The sequence below is a fragment of the Oenanthe melanoleuca genome, chromosome 3, assembly GCF_029582105.1.
Source record: "Oenanthe melanoleuca isolate GR-GAL-2019-014 chromosome 3, OMel1.0, whole genome shotgun sequence".
NCBI lineage: Eukaryota > Metazoa > Chordata > Aves > Passeriformes > Muscicapidae > Oenanthe > Oenanthe melanoleuca.
Window position 1 is genome coordinate 22515204 of NC_079336.1, and position 22314 is coordinate 22537517.

At 39.9% G+C, this 22314-nt stretch overlaps 1 protein-coding gene across 2 annotated transcripts; it reads left to right on the forward strand.

Moving 5' to 3' along the window:
• The first annotated feature begins 2729 nt into the window (after positions 1-2729).
• On the forward strand, positions 2730-22010 carry LOC130251383 (protein scribble homolog). 2 transcript variants are annotated; one of them, XM_056487956.1, is made up of 6 exons: positions 2730-3248; positions 5342-5536; positions 6066-6155; positions 6812-6889; positions 8632-8727; positions 21252-22010. In XM_056487956.1, the coding sequence occupies exons 1-6, from the start codon at positions 3027-3029 to the stop codon at positions 21402-21404; spliced, it is 834 nt and encodes a 277-aa protein (XP_056343931.1). In that variant the 5' UTR covers positions 2730-3026; the 3' UTR covers positions 21405-22010. The 2 variants fall into 2 exon arrangements, with proteins under 2 accessions (XP_056343931.1, XP_056343932.1); XM_056487957.1 differs by lacking the exon at positions 6066-6155 and having other exon boundaries at positions 21252-22009.
• The last annotated feature ends 304 nt before the right edge of the window (positions 22011-22314 follow it).

Sequence of the window (22314 nt, forward strand, 5' to 3'; positions counted from 1 at the left end):
TCCAAACACTTCTGCTTTGACAAAACAGTGGTGTTACACCACCCACATACTCATGAAGCTCAAAGTCCTAAATACAGAATTTCTTTGTTTTTCTTTACTTCTTTGTTTTATTCCAGTTACTTTTAAGAAAATGTAAATCTGTGTGCATCTCACTTTGTGTTTGCTGCTAATGACTGAAGCCATTCACGTTTTTAATATTTTTAGGTCTTAGCTTCCCTACATATGAAACACAAGAAAGAACTTCCGAACTCTACCTGTGTAGTAAGAAGACCAATTATAGTCTGTAAAATTCTCTAAGGAGAACTGAATTCTTCATATTAGGATGCTTGTCTGTAGTCTCCTATTTCAAAGCATTGTCCTATAGTATTTAATAAAATGAGAACAAGCTAATAAATTACTGGAAGTTTTTTAAGACAGCTTCATTTTTGGAATCTGCTATCTATTACCTGAACGACCTTGAGGGGTGATGGAAGCTTCTTGCCTATCTAAATTATGTATTTCATTAATACATCAGAATAAGGAATTGATTTTATTTTTGGCAGGGAAAACAGAATCCAGTAAAAAAATCAGACTGAGAGGTTGAATTCACTACCTTATTTCCACCCCTCTCCCTTTTCTTTCATTAAAAAGGACCAAGTTGTAAAAAACAATTGGGGATTAAGATTTGTTTGCAAAATAATACTAGCCTGCACTCACAGCAGTAGCATTCATTGGCTTGGTTTCTCCATTTTACTTTGTGAAAGTATAATTCTTGTGGTGTTTTGCATATAGCAGGTACATGCAAACGTAGACTAAAAGGCATTTCTAGTTGCTCCATTCTGTTTCATCTTTTACTATTTATACAACCAAATCATGAAACTGCTTTCATAAAAATAATGCTATCCCCAGTACTGTGTAGACCTGGTGAAAACTCTTCACCAGAATTGTTCTGTTGTTTCTATTTTACTTCGTAGTACTGTAGATCAAGAGTATTGAAGATTAAAATTTCTTGGTGTAAACAGGTAAAGCATCCTGCCATAGGAGAAGGCTGACAGGGAGCAGGGGTGCCCTGTAGCTCTGTGTTCCCAGCTGAGCTGCAGGGGGCACAGGGGTGTAAAATGCACTGATGTTCATCACTGTGCTCCTTTGCAAACAGGAGGCTGCCACTGCAGCCAGGTGTGTGCCTAAAATGGTGAAGGGATTGTCAGTGTAAGCTTCATTTGAAATCTCTGTTTGTTACTTTAAGAGAATAGACCTTTACTGGTTTTGCAGAATTTGGAAGGCTGAGTTTGAGAAGCTGTTGTTTAGGATTAGGGATCCGGGTCAAACAAGAATGACGTTTTCTTGGAAGAAGTTAAATGCTTCACTGTACCCATGTTTATTTTTGAGTGAAATTTCTTTCTGACTTTCTAATGGGCTTAAAAGTTGTCAAGGATTTAAGTTGTGTCTCAAAATACCCTGAACATTGAGAGATGTCACATTAGCTATTCTGAAATACAACAGTCCAAGCCAATAGCAAACAATTTCACCTGGTGTACTGTTTATCTGTCTGAATAGCATTGCTATACCCCTAGTTAATATTCACAGAAAGCAAAGCTTCTGTTTAAGGGTACCATGCTTCCTTATTCAAGGATATCAGGATATACCCTGCCTTGCACTTCGGATTGTCAAGAGGAAGGGGAGCCACTGCTGTGTTGTGATTGTTTGTGTTGCTTTCCCATTGATCAGCTAAATTGACAATCAACTCCAGTGTCCTGAGCAATGTGGTTTAGAATAACCAGAAATACAGGCTATTTATCAGCAAATAGTGATATTACTGAGTGTCAGTGCAGTTCAAATTGTGGTTGAGAAGAAAACTTCCTGCAGGAAAAGGCCAATCATGCCTTCCTTGTATAATACAAATAATCCTGTGATGGGGTTATCATCTTTTCAAGACTCACAGAAAGGTCTATGGTGTTTATCAAAGACATGCTGGGATACTGTCCGTTTCCATTTCCTAGTATTTTCAGCCATTTTAAACCTGAAAGCAAATGAAGAATCCCAAGGGAACGAACCTTCTGAAGATGAATCAGTGTGTCCAGCATGAACAGTCTTGTCCTATTTCCTTGTCTTTATCCATCTTAGATCTAATAGGGATGGTGACATCCGGGTTGCTGGTAGCAGCAACATATCTCTGTGTGTTTGTGAACATACCTCTTCTGCATTTAAAAAGGAAAATGGAAAGTTAAAGAACTGTTAAATCTGAATCGAATACCTGTTAAAACATGTGAAAGTCACCATGTGCTTCTGATTACTCCACCACAAGCTTGTTGAAAATTGTTTTTGTTTGTTTGTTTTTTCAATTGATGTCTTATTAGTTTGACATCAGGCTGCTTTTTGCCACTGGATTTGTATCACTGTAAGAAAATGCAGAAGTGAAAATTAAAGATTATTTTGAAAAGAGATCTAACATTCAGTGAAATTTAGGTACGTAGGCAACCTTGAAACAACTTGTCATGTATAAACTTCTGAGTGAGAAAGGTGGAGTATTTTGGATGTAAATAAGTAATGGACATTTTGGGATAACTGAACTATAATCACTTTTAAAACCAGAAATCCTTACAGGATCAATCTGTTGGTACCATTTAACAAATGAAACATTTTATTTAATGAATAATGAAGACTTAATAAATTTTTTACACTCAGATCATGAGATGAGACTGTCACTAAAGGTCTAAGTACTCTTGTTTGTTTTCTTAATAGTACACTTTATTGAAGACTGTTGTCGATCATTAATTCTTCTTTACGGTGCTGAAGGTAGGCTTGGTCCCATGCTCTTGGTCCTTGAAGGCTTCCACTATTTTCAGCAGCCTTTGCTTGCCCTTTGTATCACCAGTAATGCTCATCAACTGGCAAAGTGTCTCTGTGGGGCTGAAGGTACTTCTAGAGGAATAAAAGTGAAACAAGTATTTGCTAGAATCTAAAATACCTTCCAGAACTTGTCAGGCAGTTTCTGCTCTTAAATACCTCAATCACTGTCTTAAAATCTATTCATTGCCCTTTTTTTAATGTTCTCTTTCCCTCAGGACTCTATTAAGTGGCTTCCCAAGTCTCCTAAGCTGTACAGTGGCCATAACTGGAGCTCCCAGGGCTCTCGCTGGGCCTCGTTGAGAGGAAAGGAAGGTTTTCATGGTGATAACCTGTACAAATTCAGCTCTGCTAATGGGAAATGGAGAGAAGGAAGGATCAGTCCTGAGCAAGAAGCAGAGGAGCTCGAGGATCCTGATGATGTAAGTAGTCTTGAAACTGGGAGAGGCAATGTGTATCTATGAAGGGGTTTGTGGGACCTGCACTGGTTCAACTCTCATGTCCTTGTTTGTGCAGAGGGTGCAGAGCTATGTTCAATGCTTTATTCCTTCACTTTGTGTGCAATTAATCCATCCAACCCTCAAGTGCACAGTTCATCCTGCAGTTTGAGTAACCTGAGCAATGATGAGACACGTTTTTTACTTTTCTCCTGCTTATATCCCCAGTTACCAAGCTCCCCCCATCTCTTTCAGATAAATAGGTTGTTGGCAGCACTTGGGGCTCAGCACCTCCCTAGGCATGGATGGTAGAAAAGTGAGGTTGCAGTGCTCCTCCACTGTATGTCAATTTTGGGTGATGCTCTTCCAGGATGCTGATGTCAGTGAGCCCCTGCCTGCTGTAGATTCTCCAGCCTGTGCCTGCCAGGTGTCTGTCACCTGTGCTGCAGCCTGGCTGTCCTCTTGGTGCTAGCCTGGGAAAAGGAGGTGGTGACTGCACTCTGTCAGCCTTTCCCTTTCAGGGCATTGCTCACTGTTCTTCCTGATGTTTGCTGGGAGATGAAGGAGGAATTGGGGCTCCTGCTTCTCTTCCAGGACCTCTGCTTCCTTCCTAGCCCCTGTGAGTGCTGCTGGTGTGCCCTCTCCTCCACCCACAGTCCTGGCTCTTGCTCATGGCCTTCTTCCCTGGCACCCACAGCACTGCAGATATGTCTGGGTTAGTCAGCCTGGCATTGTAAAGAGAAATCTCTCTCAAAGAAGAAAGGTAGTGAATGTTTTATGTGAGTCAAAGCTAAACTAATTCCCTTTTAAGTGAAAATGGGAAGCAATCATGCCTTATATGCTTTCCCTGGGGTTGTCAGTGCTTCTTTCCATCCCAACCAAAAAGAGATTGTGGGAAAGTGCCAATATAGATTGAAAAATAAAGTGTCCAGTGGGGTTCTGCACAGCTGTTCAAGGTAATGGCACTGCTTTTTATTTTTGCATTGAACTTCCAAGCTTAGGAAAACACTTACAGAGTTTATTTTCAGAGGTGTTGGTGTGTGTTTGCTGCATTGTTTTACTGCCAATGGAAGATAGAAGGATTTGAGCAATGTGAAGATCTGATTTGACCTTAACCCATCAAATTAAGGAGCAAAAATCAGCTAAATATAAGTAAAGCATTCCTAAAATGTGAACAGAATTTGGGTATCATGTCTGAATTTAATTTAACCCTTTGTCAAGAGTAACTGATAGCTGGAGAACATCACTACATTTTGCAGTCAAATTTGTCTGAAGCTTTAATTGTTTGGTGGATGTATTTTGATTGTGTAATTCTCTTTTCAAGCCCTCGTGGTTTAGCTGAGCATAGGGTGACATTGTGAGCTCCTCACTGCATCTCAGATTAAATTCACCCTAGAGCCAGGCTTCAGTATGCATTACCTTTGAGGTTCCATTTCCAGAGGACTCCTAAATAATTCACTTAAGTTTGCAGGTCTCCACTCACTGCCATTTGCAACTGAAGTCAATCCAATGACTGAAACCAAGTCTTAGACATGTAGATGCTTATTAGGGGCTTGCCTTCCCTCTCACACCTATGCTCCCAAAAATGGAATGTGAGTTTTGAGGAGCTGTTTATTTTCTGTATGGAAATATCTTTCCTTTGCCTTGTGTATCTGGTTCCTTCCCCCAGAACAGTGAGTTCAGTGCTTCAGAGCTGCCAGAGGCTGCCCAAAATAGTCTTGTTCTGATGCTCTGCTATTTTCACAGGGCATTGCAGGATTTGTGCACATATGGATATGTGTGTGTTACATGTGCTTGTGCATGCCAGGGAACCCAGTGAAAAGTTATACGAATCCAAATCCTCTCCCTGTTCCCACAATTTCAACCCCAGTGCAGAGAGCAAAACATGCCCAGAGAAATAATGGTAAAATAAACCTTTGTGTGTTTGTTGTAAAGTTCCAGTTTTGTCTTCAGTGAAATAAATTCTATCATAGAGCAATGTGAGAGTGAGGAACAAACTCATCTAAGCAGGGGTAAGGTCTGTGTTTCAGATTCTCCTTGCTGTCTCTTTGTTTACCTTTTTTATCTTTAACCCTCAGGAACCTATTTCCAAGTTTTCCGGCAGCCTTTTTGGTAGCGGCGATAACGTGAGAGACCAGAGGAGTTTCAGAGCAGCGTTCCAGGAGAAGCAGAAGCTGGCAGTGCAGGGGAAGGCTGTGCCAGGATGCCACCCCAAGGGGCAGCTTGGGGTCGAGCCGCCGCGCGCGCTGGACGTGCCGCAAACCCCGCTCAAGGTTCGGGGCTGCTGCAGGGGCTGGGCTTGCTGCTGGGCTCTGCATGTCTGCGGGACAGCCCCCGTGGCTCTGGGGAGCTCCTCTTGGGTGAGGCAGGTTACAGAACAGGCAAAGAAGGGGGGTGTTGTATGGCAGATGTCATGAGGCTTACCTGAATGACAAGCCTCAGCTTACTCTGTTTACTGCCCATGGCTCATGTGGAAAAAGAATTTCCCATAAAGAAACCCACTTTCCTTGTAGCCTTGTAGCATCTCACTCTACATACCCAGCTTTGGCATTGTGAGGTCAAGTCAAAGCTATGTGCAGTTGGCCACTGAGCTGAGTCTTTGTTCAGTGTGTGGTTTCAAAGCAGTGGTGTCAAGTCTTGCATGTGCCAGTGTTGAAGTGTAGAACCATTTTCCTCTGGGCTGGACTCTCCAGGGCATGTCTGCTGGTGTTCAGAGTGGGAGGAAGATTTTCAATGCTCACATAATTAACAGGCAATATTTTTGATTAATTAGGTCACTTATCCATTATAATTCTTTTCCAGGTAACCATTACTGTGTGCAGTCAAATGGGGAGTCTTGGTATTAGCATTGCTGGTGGAAAGGGCTCATCTTCATGTAAAGAAAGTGATGAGGTGCATTTCATTATTCAAAACGTATCTAGGAGTAAACTGATGAGTAGTTCCTTGAGTTACTGTGTTTTGTTGTTTGCTTTCTGAGATTGTCCTTCATGTAACAGTTCCATCTTTGTAAACCTAACAAGGGTAAACATAGGTAGCTAATTTCCCAGAGCAGGATCTGGCATTAGATTTTGATGGGAAGCTCCAGGAGGGGTGATCTGGGAGAGATACCCAAATGTAAACAAATGATTTTGAAAAGGCAACCTGATGGCTGTTGTTTAATTATCATTTTCTGCCTCATTTTGGGGTCACTCCCTTGGCAATCCACATGCCTCTCCCATCTCATTTGCTCATTCCCAGGAGCTAACTTGATTTGGAAGAATTATTTCACACATCTTCTCACTGATTTATCTTTTAAATATCTTTGTTTTCCAGTCTGTTCCCCATGGCACAGTGTAAACAATTACTGACTTTTATTCATTGTTGTATGTGTCAGCCATGGAGGTTTATTTTTTTTTTTGTCTTGCTAATGTGCTAAGGCATTTAGTTTTTAATTTTATGGAGGCAAGAGAACAATAAGTCTTGGAAATTAATTACTTCCCATTTGCTTTTTACATCTAAGAACAGTGGGAGAAACTGTCACTTCTGAAATCTATGTTTTGTGTTACCAGGGGATCCTGATTGCACGGCTGCCAAAAGATGGTCCACCAGACTTGGCTGGGGTACAAGCAGGAGACAGAGTGGCTGAGGTAGATGGGTTGTTTGTCACTGTGGAGTGTTTTCTCTTGTTGTTGTTTTTAAATCAAATCACTTAGAGTTGGGGAACTTGAGATCCAGATCTAGCTTGCCTTAGCTTTTTAGATCCTTGCCATTATGAAGAAATGATAATAACATTAAATTGTTGTATTCCTTCTTATTATGTTCTGGTTGTCAGATCTTTATGTTCAAAGTGCTTAACAAAATACTGTTCACTTAAATGAATAATTTACAAAGGAAAAAAATGGTCTTAGTAAGTGGTTATGAAAGCATAAATGCAGTTGTACTTGATCCAAGAAGCTTTCTTGTGACATGGTATTAGATTTACTAGATGAGTTCATTGCAGTTGTAACAAAGAAATATTAACTAAATGAGCTTGTTTCCCCAAGGTAATCTTTTGTAGGAAGAGAAAAGCTCAAAATAACTCCCCTGATGGAGGCTTACAGGGCCATGTGCCAAGGGATAAATGTCTCTCTTGGGCTGCTCCACCTCAAGCCTCATCTTTCCTAGCAGAAGCCACTTTCTTGAGCTTCAGAATTTCCCAAGAACAATGGAAAAAATGGTCACATACAGTTTTGTGTTACACACTTTTGATGTACTGTTTGGTTTCTGTTTATGTTTGAGAATGGTGGAGTAGGAAGAGAGCCTCTACAAAATTATTTTTATGTGAAACTGGTCCATATTTATTTCAGCTGTTGTTCTCTTAAACTGTCATTTATGCTTGGTTAGATTAATAGCTTTTACTCCAGCATGGTCCATGTTGAATTAAGGTAGGATAGAGCAAGCAATATTGTATGTCTGTTAAATTGTCAGGAATAATGATACAATCTGTATCAGCCAAAGACTTTAATGATAAATTAATCTACTAATTTTGTAAAACTATGCTATGGAATTATTAATAGAGGGTGATGTTCCATAATATTGTGTTAGTTTGACAGTTCTTAAAAGGTTAATTGTAGATAAAAACCTGTATAATTTTACATTTCTTTTATGAAAAGTATTGTAACAAATGGGAGAGAATGTAAATAATTCTCTACATATTTCACATTATCAGTTCATTGGGGAAAAAAGCTCAGGATTTTTAGTTGCTGTATTTTTACCTTCTGAGCAGAGTTTCTGGTCAAGTTAGTATCTTAAAAATCAACCCCATTGCTGAGGTTCCTCCGTGAGGCTATAATTATTATTTATTTTGGGGACTTTGGAATATACTAGGTAGTAATGTCTGTTCACTTAATCAATAGGGAAACAAGTGAAAAAGAAGAAATTTCTATTCCATCCTGTTCTGCCCTGCTGTTATTATACAAATAGTTAGGATTTCTCCATCTCCCACAAGATGGCAGAATCATTCATCTGTTTAAAGCATATAGAAAACAACTCTCTGCTTTTTGAGAGTGTGTGATGAGAAGAAATTAATGAGGTGTGCTATAGAAATACTACTGTTTTGACCACAGGACTAATCTGTGTACAAATAACAAGTGTTTTTCTCTTGACAGTGTTACAACTTCTAATCCTTGAACTGATATTTTCAACAGTTCAAATACAAAATTCACCAAAAATGGGAAACAGCAAGAATTGCAATTTTATTTGCTTTTGTTGTACAACCACATGTAACAATAGGGCCAGGTGTTTGTATGCTAACTTGAGAGGGAGGGAGCTCCTCTTCTTAAACAGCATTTCAAATAAAAATATTTGAAATATTTTTTTTTTTTTTAATATTTTTTGTTTTCTTTTAAAGGCCACCTTTGTTTCAGAGCCTGCTGTCCTTGATGCTGGTCCTGCTGAAGCTTCCCCCAAGGGCAGTCCCTTCCCTACAGTCAACCATGTCATAACAGTAAGTAGGATGGCCCCAGTAAATAACAAGTCACTCTTACCTAAAAGTTACTGTTGTCTGCCATTAATGCTGGTAAAGACTGGCACAGAGCTCCACACATATCAAAGATCAGAGACCCTACCAAGCATTTATGTGGCTGTCAGTGCTGCTGGGATGTGGCTTCTGGAGGAGCTCCTGGGTAGAGCTTTTGAAGCACTTTGGTCTGGGGACTTTAGAGTGGTGCCATTCCCCCAGCTGGAGTCATTACTCTGTTGTCTGAACTCTGTCTCTAGCTAATGGAAGGAGCAGCATTTCCAGGGTCCCTCTTTTAGGAGGGAGAGAGTGAACTGCCTCCAGGAGGTGACCATTTTCATCTTTTGCTTGGAGGGGAGCACTTGTGTCACAGGCTAGGACATGCCTGTATTTTATTTAGGTGACTGACAGTAAGGCTACTGCACGTGTCACAGAAGGCAACAGCTGAGCCTGCAGGGTGGCTTTTAGAAACCCATTTTTTGGAACTTCTCTAGCTAGTTCAACTTTCTGAAGACCTACCCTAATCTTGGTCACCTATGTGCACAACTGAAAATATGGCTTTACTAGGAAGATACAAAAAAAATCGAGGTTCCTGAATAATTAAGGTCAAAAAGCATCTTGTAGGGAGCTTGAAGTACTAGAAAGCAGCAGCTGTTTCTCTTGCAGCAAATGCCACAGGAATTCTTTGTTTGACTCCTCTTCTTTCAATCTTTTTTAAAATCTTTCTCCATGAGTACCATTCACAGCCCAGCTAATGGCAAAAAATGAAAGTAAGTATATTATATAAAAAACTATAATCAAAGACCATACCAGTTTTTATTAGCCATTTAGATGACTAATGTGATTTGTTAGTTGACTGAAAAAGTCAGCAAATAGATAATGCAACTACTTTTCTCTGGTCTCCTGCCTTAGTCAATGTTTGACATGTTAAGCTACAGTTTTTGTCCATGAGATAGACTAAGAAGGGTTTTCCCTTCTATTAGTTGCTTAAAGAAACTTGTTTTGAGGCCTCTGGCCTCCAACATCATCTTATAAAACATTTAGACCAGTTTTATTTTCCAGCTGAAAGCACTTTCATCAATTTGTTTTGGTTTTTTTTTTTTTTTTAATCCAGTTTTACCTGGTAGCTGTTTCTTACAGCCTTTATCATCATTGCAGGAAGCATGAGGCTTCCTGTTAGAGGAAACACTGTTGAAAGTTTATTCATGCATTGGTGGTGGCCTGGATCTGTTGCAGTAGTATCTGACTTTTTGTATTTTCATCCAAAAAGAAGAAATTACTGTATTTATATGTTGTATGCCTCCCTTTAAAGTTCTTCAGGTGTAGTGGGGAGAGGAGGCAGATTAGACTGAGATACTTAACTTAGAGCAGAGTTCTCAGAGGGAGTCAACTGGCTGAATATGTTCTGAGTGTCAAAAGTAACCAGTATGCAAGTTCTTTTGTGAAGAAACATTTGTATTTCTGGTTTTGTTTCTTTTTTTTGAAATAAAAATCTTTGTGCTGTAGCAAATGATACATGCTATTGCCTGTAACCTGGAGCAGCAGTCATCATTTTTAGGGATTATGGGCTTGTGGGAAGTATCCTGCTGACTTGGGAATGCTCAATTTTTCATCTGTTCATGCTTTGAAGTCCCTTGTATTCCTCAATAACTGAAGGAAATCTTATGATCTGAAAAGTGTTTAGAGCCTGGCTTCTCATGGAGTTCTTGCTTTGCATGTTCAGATAAGCAGGTGGCAGCAGGACCTTAAGGCAGAATCTTCTTCTGTGCTAGAATATAGGAAGGTTCCTTTCCTTTGTGTTTCTGATCAGGTTTCAACAGAAGGTGGTTGTGTCTACACAAGGGAGGGAGGGATTGAAGCAAAATGGCAAAGAAGCCAGAGACTCTTATTACTATTCTGCAAAATCTGAGTATGTGCCAGATGGTATCATCTTTCTTCTCCCTCTCTTCCATGTCATCAGCCTGCCTTCCAGCAGATACTGTCTTCATCTGTTTATTTTTATTGAATTTTTAAAAAACATCCTCTTAGCATATGCTCTCTGTGATAATATTTGTGTCATTCTTGCTAGCCACAGCCCAACCATCTCTGAGCCTGCTGCTCTGGCATTACAACAGGCAACGCTGCTGCCAGCTTCAAGTTTCCTCTGTTTTCCATGGCTTTGGTTGCTCTAACTGCTTCTAAAAGCCTCATTTAATTGTTAACTCATCCAGCCAAACTCAATTTCAAACCCTTTGTGCCAGCTTTAAGGTTTTATGACAGTGTGAATGACCAGTTGGACAAACGAAATGTTCTTTCACAGTGAGTCATTGTATTGCAAAGGAAAAATGAGAATCTTCCTTGGTTTTAATTATGATTGAGTATTTTGCTGACATACAGATAGAGGCCTCAGAACTTTAATTATGATTAAACAGTTTTTACAGTATTTTATAGACTTGCCTCAGTTATGCTAATAATACTTCAAAATATGAAAACATATATTACTTTGCTTAATACAGATATATATCTAAATAGAAATATTTGAAGTGGGCTGTACACACATGCCTGTGCTGACTTTAACAGAAGGAACTTTAGCTTGGATTCTGCAGTCTTCATTTCCAGTTCTGTTATTGTTTCCTATCCATCCTCTCAAACATAGAGCCAACTCTTCAAAGTCTATCTCCATCATAAATATTTTCATTCAGCCTCTGACTGAAACTCCCAGAGGATTTTGTCTGAATAAATGGAGAGTGTTGACAGGTTTCAGCATCTTCTATCATTTCATAACATGCCTCATCATGCCATCTTCTTTGACTCATTTTGGGGCTATCAGTATAAGGATATTAGATACTTTGTAATTACTATCAAGCTTTCAAAATATTTTAATCTTGTATTTAACTTAAATTATTAGCATATTATTTGATTTAATTTTATGCCTTTTCCCTGGAAATTTCCCCAATTACATTTTTTCATACAGTTCACCAGGGGCACAAGTGTCACTGATACTGGGATTTTCAAGAAAGGTTGAAGTAAGAGTTGCCAATTAAGTGATTGTGTGAATAAATAAATAAATAAAAAAAAGGTGAAGCTTACAGTACTGAAAAAAAAATCTGGAGAACTTCTTCATGCTAAAAAAGCCAAATTTTTTGGCTGCGCACTTAAAAATGTAGAGATACCAAGTGTTCCTGCATCTGCTGAGAAAACAGACAAGTGTACAGGAATCTATAAGGTATCAAAATGAAATTCTCTTGTGCCTGCAGAAAATGCATAAGCAGATACACCATCTTCCACACTATGCAGTTGCTGGTCTCGTGCCTTTGTCTCATGTTGTTCATATGCAAGTCGTGAGAAATCTTACATGAGATCTAACTTCATTTCCAGGTGATAATGACTTTCCAGGAAAAAACCTTGATCCACTTACATTAGTTAAAAATCCTCAAAAAACTTAATATCAAATACTTTCTTTATTCATCTGTGCGTGTTTGAAACATACCAGAAAATTGAAATCACATAACATAAAACTTTTGTTTCTTTAGTCATTGTCTTACTTAGTTCAATTTTAAAAGCAAAGCCAGTGGAGTACTCAGGTCAGAGAAGCAGTGTAAAAGGAGACAAATAAAGTGAGATTCAGAATTTTCTTATCATGAACAAAGCCAGGTTTCTTCTTAAGTTTGTTTCAAACAGTAAAGACCTTGCTCACATCACAGTGTTTGACTGACCTATAGCACCATAAGATCTACTACTTCAAGTTTCTGCTTTATTCCTTCTCCAAAACATTTTCATGACTCTTTTTATCTTGTCAGGTAAGGGTGTTGGTGTTTTTATGTTATTTTTTTTTTTATTCTGACAAGCTAAGTTAGTTTTAGAAGTCAGGAACCTAATTCTCCATTGCCTTGCATCTTGTGCAGGTTTACATATGTTTGCAAAGAAGCCTGTGAGATTTGTTGGTTTAGCTAACCTTAGTCATTGTGTGAGCTTCAGTGGAGTGAGAGCACCCATGTGCTGAGTGATCACCTCCTCCATTTCATCTCCTTGTTTCCTTCTGCTTTTATCTAAGCAACTGAGTATTTCTGAGTCACCATGAAAGATGGAAGATAAAAGGTGTGTGTGTTGTAGACACTGTGTGTGCCTTCATAGTGTAGTGGTTAGGGAGCTTATTTTGTGAATTTGAAATTAAGTTCCTGCTCCCAACAAATGCTTCTTTTTGCACAGTGTATCTTTTTCCTCTCTTCCTTTTAAGTTGTTTTCTCACAGCACTCAGTCAAAACTGACTCAAAGCTCTAAGTTCTTGGATTTTGCCAAGCTTATAATTAACAATGCTAAATAGGAAAAACCTTTTTAAAAGACAGGACATTAATTGATCTTTTCAAGTTACCATATTAAAATACCTCCAAGTTAGAGAAGATCTACAAAGTGAGTCCATCATATGGTAGGCAATATAAACACTGCAGACAATAGAAGCAAAAACATACAAAAGACAGACAAAATCATGCAAGGCACCTTGAACTGTGCTGTAGGATATTATTTGGACATAGCATATTATTTGAGAATAAAAGAGGATAAGTATTTAAAGAACTGCACAAATGATGTAGCATTGTACACAAGCAATGCCTCCCCTTGTGAAAGGCATGCTCATGGACTCTGCAGGAATACTGCAGGGGAAGAGACTGTACTGAGTTCCTGCAGGCTTTCAGCCTCTGCCTTTCACAGGGCTGATGAGTTTTCTTCAAATAATAACTTGGACCATGGGTGGCACTGCTTATGGGGGCAATGCCTTTTAAGTCTCCTGATGTGGTCAGAGCAATGCATTTTCTTCAATGTTTTCATAGCATCAGACCATAAATGATTACACACTTATATGAAAATCTGTAAATTAGGTTCCAGTGTCAGGGAAGTCACTATCCAGTGGTACATTAAAAGATGAAAGAAATGGAGCAAGGACAATTTTTCATACACAATTTGAGTCATACAAAAGCCTTTTGTGCTTGACAGCATTGCAGATACGACATTATGAGGATTGATCTTCCATTTTTTTATAAGTTTGACAGAGCTCCATCATTCTTGACTTGTGCATTGCCCTTGGGAGGCACTTGGCAGAGAGCAAGAGCAGAAAGGAGCTTTGCTCTAAATGTGACATGACCTAATGTTATATATACTGCATGCTGGAAGACAGATGAAACATGCAAGATGTTCTCTTGCTATTCCAAGTAGAGAAAATACTGCTTTAAAACTGAGCTGTAAAATATATCAATGTCTAGAAAATTCACACAGGGGTAATTTCCACAGAATCATGAAGTGGTTTTGGTCAGAATGGAGCTTTAAAGGTCATCTTGTACCCCACTTGTAGTGACCAGGGGCATCTTCCACTAGACCAGGTTGTTCAGAGCCCTGTCTAACCTGTCCTTGAATATTTCCAGGAATGGGGCATCCACACTTCTCTGAACAGCCTGTTCCAGTGTTTTAGTGCTTGTCTGGTTCATTGACCTCCAGGAAATCATACCAACCTGAATTAGCTTTTGGAGTAAATCATGTGCACAGCGTGGGAAGAGCAGCAGAGGAAGAGGGATGGGCTGATGGGGTAGCCCCTGCTCAGGGCTCTCACCAGACTGCTGCACACAAAACTGAGGCAGCACTTCCAAAAGCATGGTGCCAGAGCTCCTCTGTCAGGGCTGGAGAGAAGTGTGGCTGTTCCAAGGGCAAAGATGAACTGAATTATGTGCTGCCCTCTCCCAGCCCCAAGCAACAAAAGGTGTCATGAGCTGCTTGCTCCCTGAGTGCAGCAGCACAGATCACACTGATTTCCTTGTGCAGAGATCTTCTGCAGCCAAGTGTAAATGAGGTGCTTCATCCATGCCTCACCAAAGATTTATCTTCCCCAGAGTGCAGGAGGAGTTTATACCTTTCTCTCCACCTGGCATCACAATTTCTGGAGTTTGGCCAGAGGTCAAACACAGCAGTAAAACAGCATTTTAAAGTGCTGGGGAAAGGGATGCAGCCAGGGATTCCACGACCAGGAGATTTGGGGGTGCACCATAAAACCCATGCTTGTTGAAACGTCCCTGATATGCTAGAAAAGGGGAGCTGTGCTGAATGCCTAGAAGGGGTTTCCAGATTCCTGTGCTTTCAAGCACACAGCTGTGCATCAGCTGCTTTCTGTCCCACAGCTTTCCACCCTGTCCCAGCTGCTGTCCTGGCTGCTGTGCCTGCTCCTGCCTGGAGGTGGGATTGCTTGTGAGTCATGAACTCACAAGGAACTAATTTGATCTCTTTTTCTCTCTTTGACTTGCATTTCCTTGTTTCCTTTTGGGGAGAAGGTTGTTTTTATCTATTGCTGCTGATGTCTCTTCAATTAAGAACACCATCGGTTTGTTGTGAACTGTGCAGCAACAGTTCTGCCCCTTCTCTGCTGCTCTGTTGGATGCATTTTGCATCCTCTTTTTAAAATTTTTGTTTAGAATTCCAGCTTTGTAATATTTTTTAGGCATGAAAAAATACCCTATTTTACTAAATTTGATTTAGACAGCTTATTCTGTGAATACAGTCATTATCAAATGTGATCTTTTGCATCTAGCAAAGGACTGCTTTAATTGTTTAGTGAGAAATCTAAATTTACTCCTCAGGTCTAAAAAATTACTTCCATCCCCAGTGATGGCAAAACAGGTAAGACTAAGTATGAAATCATAACATTATTCATAAGGTTTATGTAAACCCCTGCACATGCTCTCACATGTGTTGATAATTTTGTTTTTCCCTGCTTTCCCCAGTTAAGGGTGCCATCCTTAGCACTGGAGTCAGTGAAGATCAGCTGTAAAGTCAAATTTTAAAAATATGCATTATTTAGATATATGGAGCAAAGCTAGGCAGGCATTTTCTAGCTGGGGAATATTTTCTTTAAAAATTTACCTGTTTGAACTAGAGTTAAAAGTATGTCTGGTTTTCTTCCTAAAAAAGGTCAATCCAAATTCTTTTTTCCTGCCCTTATTCCATCAAACTTTGGCCTTTCATGTGTTGTTTCATCTTCTGATTTGTACCTCTGTGCCCAGCAGCTGGCCTTGCTGCCAGCTGTGATTTGCCCTGTCACTGCTGGTTATGCCTTTGATGTGAAGCTTGGTCTGTAGCTGTGAGTGTTGCCTTGAGAACTTCCCTCTCCAGCTAATGCTGGAGTATGGACCTGTGGGCTGGGAGAGGCCAGGGGAAGGGAAAGGCTTATAAAAGAAAAAAAAAAAGATGATGGAGTTTGTTCTGTTCAGTTTTTGTTTTGAAAAATTATAAAAAGACATAATGAACTGTCTTTTATGGACTGTTCTGCAATGTTTTGAACAGAGATTTTGATTAGAAGTAGGTAAGGAAAGCATATGTGCACGTCTGGAAGTTAAAAATTATTGGATGGTGACCTGTTGGCAAGACATTTCATTTATCATGTTTCATTTTAAAAACTGCTTTCAAACATCCCAGCTAGTTGCGGGTTTGTTCCTATCCTGTTTCAGTATGAAAGAATTTTTGCAGCCAACACTGCAGCTGAATTGCCCCAAGTTGTTTAGATGGCTTTATTTTACTTCTTCCTGCAGAGGACCAGAGTGCACAGGCAGCCCCCTGTCTGTGCTCCAGCTGAAGGACTCAGAGTTTCAGTGTAGGCTGGTAATCCATTAAATGAGAGTGTCTGAAATAATTTGGTTTTTAATTATGCACGATTCAAACAAAACTGAGTTTTTTTAGTTGTAGAAAGTCTTAGTGGTTATGTTAAAAAAAGTGACACAAGGTAATGGAAGAAGTTTCCACCAGTGAGCCCCCTGGTTTTACTACAGGACATCTCCATTTTGAAGTTTACTTTTTAGGACTGAAAAGGTAATTTCAGGGGAAAATGGAAAAATAGTAACTTGTTTCAAGTAATTAATGATGCATTTTTCTGAAAAAATATTCCATGTATTTTGACAATTTGAGATTGAGTAGTAGCTCCAATATTATTTAAGTAATGCTATTTAAAGCATGATGATGGAAACTGAGTAGGAGGACTTTGCAATTTCAGCATAAGTATTTTAAACAAGTTCAAACACTGCTGAGTAACAACCAGTGGAGGAAACAATGGAATAATAGAAAATACAGATAATTTGTCCCCCTTCACTGGCATCAATTTTGTTTGGAGAATTGTCTACAGAAGATGGAAGTTTCCCACATGCCTTAGACAAGCAACTCAGGTGCCTGTACTGGAAGGGTTTTCCTTATTGCCATCCTAAATGTCTCTGTCTTGCCCTGTCTGTAATGGGCAGTGGAAATAGTTTCCTTCCTCTTTGCTGTGCCCTTTTTTCACATAGGAAATCTGTTCTCCTATCTTCCCTTGATCATGCTGCACCAGGAGATGTACATTCAGATATGAATAGTAAAGGAAAGCTCCAAGAGCAAAGCTTGCCTATTTAATAGGGTAATGCTGAGTAAGTGAAGATAAGCAGGGAAATACGAAAATGAAGGTAAAATCCCTCCAGGATTCTGGGAAGAGAAGCATTGGGTTTGAGAAAAGGATGTAACAAACCCTAATGCAAGTTTAGAGTTGTTGAGTTTTGTTACTTTCTTTTGTTTGCAGTTTGTTTGATTGTTTTTGTTTAACAAAACTGAAAGAGTAAAGGAAGCTGAAAAAGCTTATATTGTGGTGTTCCTTGAGCTTGGGTGAATGTGAAGGCAGTGACAGTGAGTGCTGGGTCCTTAGGGGATGGTTAGGTGAAGATGGTTAGGCCACTGTGGTTAGAAATGTGATGTGTGTTTCTTACATCCATTTTGTGTTGGTTTTGGTTTATAGAGGAACTTAATTGATAACTTTTCCTGCAAGGAGAGAGAGACTAGAGGCCCAAGCCTCTTTTCATTGAATTAGACCTTGCACAAATGCCTGCTCTATTACTTAGTTGCATTTGCAATTGCATAATTAGCACCATCCTCAACTGAGAGTTGTTTTTTCATTGGTACCTGTGATTCAGATTTGAGGAAATCAGCTCCTCAGCATTCTGTCTGGGAGAGAGGCACAGAGGAGGATGAATGATACGGGGAAGGAGCAGTGATGGCTTCACATGGGATTTCACAGGGAGAGTGAGCAGAAAGCAAAGGGACAGAGCATACAGCTGCACTTGAAGCAGGATATTTGATTTTTTTGAAAGGCTCAACACTATGTCTCCAAATCAGTGTGAGTCAGCATGTGTGCTTTCACCTGCCTGGAGAGGGTACAGAGGGGCTGCTTTCCTGTTTACCTGCAGCAACATGGAAGAGTAGATGTAAGACTTCCCAATACCATTTATTTTGTGGAGCAGTTAACTCAATTACCACAGAAATGGTGAAGGAGCACTTTTCATCAATTAAATTTAGTTTATAATTTTTAGACCTAGTTCCATCATAATATTTGAAAGATAGTATACAACCAGTCATGAAATGTTTGAAGAAAATCTCTTTTAGAGAATTAGTTTTGGTTCTTTGGAAACTGGGGAGTAGGGACCATTCTGAAAAAGAGTACTTAAAAAACTGACATTCAAAATGGCTAAGGTATTTTCTTCAAAAGGACAAATAGGACTGGTGACTCTGCATTGCTAATGAAATACATGTCAGTCATGGGGAGGTGTGCACATGTCTATTTTTGAACAGCACACTACACAAAGAAAGGTCTTCCCTGAGCTTTGAACTGACAGCTCAGCCTGGTCCTGGATGTGACTGTAAATAACTTAGGGCACAGACCTCTGCAGTAGTTCTTGAGTTCTTGAGTCAGAATTTCATTATGTGACCCAGTAAACCACCTGTGTGTATAGATGTGCATTTGCTGTACTGCAAAGCAGCTGGCTGTTGTTAAGCAAGAAGCATCTTTCAGCAAAGAACAGAGCCATCCAGTGCTTATAAGGAAAGCTTATAAATTATGTCATGTGTGCATGACCAAAGCAAATCTTCCTGAGTTGTAGCATGGCCAGTGCTTAGGATCTCTGTAGGTTATTTAAAGCTTCCAGAAATGTGTCCTTCTTAGTTTAAGCAGAAGAAAAAGAAGGGGGAAAAAAAGGTATGTAATTGAGTGCTTAGTACACCAGGATATACACTAAATTTACACATGGTTTTAAAATTAGTTTATATCTAGCAGGAGTGAGATTCTGCTCTGGATTAACACCTGCACTTCGGTGTCTATGTGTAGTGTGCTGTGAGCCAGGGGGAGTTGGAGCTAATGTCAGGGGAGCCTGGGGAATAATTCATTTTACTTCAATGCAGAAACCTCCTGGCTGAAAGTGGAACAGCTACTAAGCATCTATATGCTTGTGTCATTTCCTAAATCAAGTTATGTACAGCAAGGAAATAATATATAAACAATTAAATTGTGTGGTGTCAGTCAACATTAAGTTCTCACAAGTAGAAGTAGCTGATAAATAAGAAGTACTAACTGTCCTGAAAATTTTCATACTGCTAATAAGATGACCACTTTATTACACATTATCATCTTACCTGTTTGTTAGATATATTGACTCACCTTTACATGTTTTCATTTCATGTTAAACCTTTTTTGGAAAGCAGTAAAAAGGAGGATGATTTTGTGCATCAGAGTGAAATTTGTAATAATCCATTCATTGATAAAAAACAATTACTGATACATTATTTATGATACTACACATAAGAGCCTGCCACTGTTTTTTCCCTGTTACAGCATTTAATTTAATTTTAAAACATTGCAATATAATTCATAAAGAACACAAAGTTATTGCCCAAAAAAATATAAATCAAATCCATGTATGCATATTTTACTGAAAAATTTAAACATTGATATTTTCTCTTAATGTTTCCTTTAAATATATTTTGTCAGTAAAGAAGCCCAAATATGCAATTTTTCAAAGATCAATAATTGATATGATTTATGGTTGCTAATGAATCCTTTATTGCTTTCAGGAGGATGAATTCAATTAATAATGAAATTAAATTAAATTTTTGTATTTACTTGTTTTTATTTTTGAAGAATATTTTAATTTTTTTTCACCTATAGAATATAGAATATAGAAGGTTTTTTCAAAGATTAGCACACCTTAGACACACACAGGTCCGTGGGGCCAAATGGAATCCAGCCAAGGGTGCTGAGACAACTGCTGAAATGCTCCCCGAGCCCCTTTCATCATCTCTTGGCAGGCCTAGCTAACTGGGAAGGTCCCAGTTGACTGGAAGTTGGTAAATGTGATTCTCATCTAGAAGAGGGGCTGGAAGGAGGATCCAGGGAAGTTCAGCTTGACTGACCTAATCTTCCATGACACAGTGACCCACTTAGATGTTGTCTACCCAGAATTTAATAAAGCCTTTCACTTAATTTCCCAGAGCATTCTCCTGGAGAGCCTGGCTGCTCATGGTGTGGGCAGGGACACTGTTGCTGGGTGAAAAACTGGCTGGATGGCCAGGCCAGAGGATGGTGGTGATTGAAGCTGCATCCAGCGGGTGGCTGGTCACTGGTGGTGTTTCCCAGGACTCAGCACTGGGGCCAGTCCTCTTTAATATCTTTGTCAATGTCTGGGTGAGGGACTGAGTGCACCCCCAACAGGTTTGCTGGTGACACCAGGCTGGGTGGGAGTGTTGGTCTGCTGGAGTGGAGGGTAGGAAGGCTCTGCAGAGAGATTTGGAAAGGCTGGACTGATGGTCCCAGGCCAGTTGTGTGAAGTTCAGTGAGGCCAAGTGTCGGGTTCTGCCCTTCAGTCACAACCCCACACAGAGCTACAGGCTGGGGACAGTGGGAACAGGGCCCAGTGGGAAAGGACCTGGGAGTGCTGGTCACAGCAGCTGAACATGATCAGTGTGTGCCCAGGTGCCAGGAAGGGCAGTGGCCCCTGGCCTGTATCAGCCATGGTGTGGCCAGCAGGAGCAGGGCAGGGATTGTCCCCTGTGCTCAGCACTGCTGAGGCCACACCTCGAGTGCTGTGTCCAGTTCTGGCCCCTCACTGTGAGAAAGACACTGAGGGGCTGCAGAGAGTCCAGGGAAGGGCAGTGGAGCTGGGGAAGGGTCTGGAGCACCAGTCCTGTGAGGAGCAGCTGAGGGAGCTGGGGGTGCTTAGCCTGGAGACAAGGAGGCTCAGGGGAGACCTCATTGCTCTCTACAAGTGCCTGAAAGGAGGTGTTAAAAAGGTGGGGGTTGGCCTCTCCTGCCATGTAACAAGTGACAGGGCAAGAGGAAATGGTCTGTAGTTGTGCCAGGGTAGGTTTATATTGGATATTAGAAAAAAAGTCTTTTTAGAAAGAGCATTCAAGCACTGGAACATTGCCCAGGGAAGTGGCTGAGTCACCATCCCTGGAGGTATTTAAAAGATGTGTAGTTATGGCACTTAGTGACATGGTTTAGTGGTGGACTTGGCAGTGCTGGGGTAGTAGTTGGACTTGATGATATTAAAGGTCCTTTCCAACCTAAACAATTCTATGATTCTCTATGGTGTTACACCTCTCATATTTTTTTCTCATCATCTGTTTCCCCTGCCCCTTTAAAATATTCCCATTAAACACTTACCTGCATTGATCTGATTCTTTTTTTCTGAAATCTTTCCCTCTTGCTGAAGATACCTCGGATAATCCTCACACGCCCCTCCACTTCAGATGAAGATGCTGAGCAGCTGCCCCCAGACCCTGATGACTTTGAGCCCGAGGAGCCTGACAGCACAGGAGGCCATGCCTATTCAGACTGTCTGAGCAGTGCTTTTTATCCTCCCTAATAAAGTACTTTTCTGGCAGGAGTTCATGGGTGGTTTTCTTTCCCATTGTTTGATTACATTAATGTAGTACTTGCACCACTATGCCTTATTTATAGTGAAAACCATTACATGGAGGATGGATTTGTGAGGACAAACCTGTTTGTATTTCTTTGCCTTGAACTTTCCTTTGGCAAGAACTTGTGAACTTGAAATGAAATGGACTGGGTCAAGTTATGTGAATGTCACCACATGTTCCAGTAGCCATTTGTAAAGGTGCCCTGCAGGACCTAAATGTAATGGAGAAAAAAGCAGGTGATTTTTATTCAGAAGGTACTTTACTCATTTGGAAATAGACTGAAAACAATTGTATAGTTGGGTGGGATTTTTTAAATCTTGTGTCTATGTTTTGTCTATACAGCCCATTCTTCTGTCTTCCCCCAGGTTCCTTTGATTTGTCCCTTTTAATGTCATTTTCTATGAGAATTAAAAAAAAAAAATCTGTCTTTAAATAGTGCTGGGGTTTGTTTTTTTTTACCCACTGAGAAATGTTATCTATGTTGGAATTCTGTATCTCATTCTACTGTAATAAAGAACAGTTTCTCCAGTTATATCAGTAATGTATATCAGATTTGAACAGGACCTATAAGCTGTATTTTATTAATTCCAAATGCAGGAGGCACCTTATGCCTTAACTAGGTACCTGAGAGTGAAGCAAGAAGCAATTTCTTATGCATGAGGAACTGTCTGAAACTTATTTTTTCCCTGACTTGCATATAAGCAGGACACTTTTAATTTGCCTTACTGCAGTACGTCTGTATTTCACATGTATATGTGTGTGTGAGGTAAGCATTTAAGAGCAAATTGTCCTGTACAACTGTTTTCAATCCCTTTATTCTCTTCACTGCTATTCAGGTTTCTAATGCATTTTAAG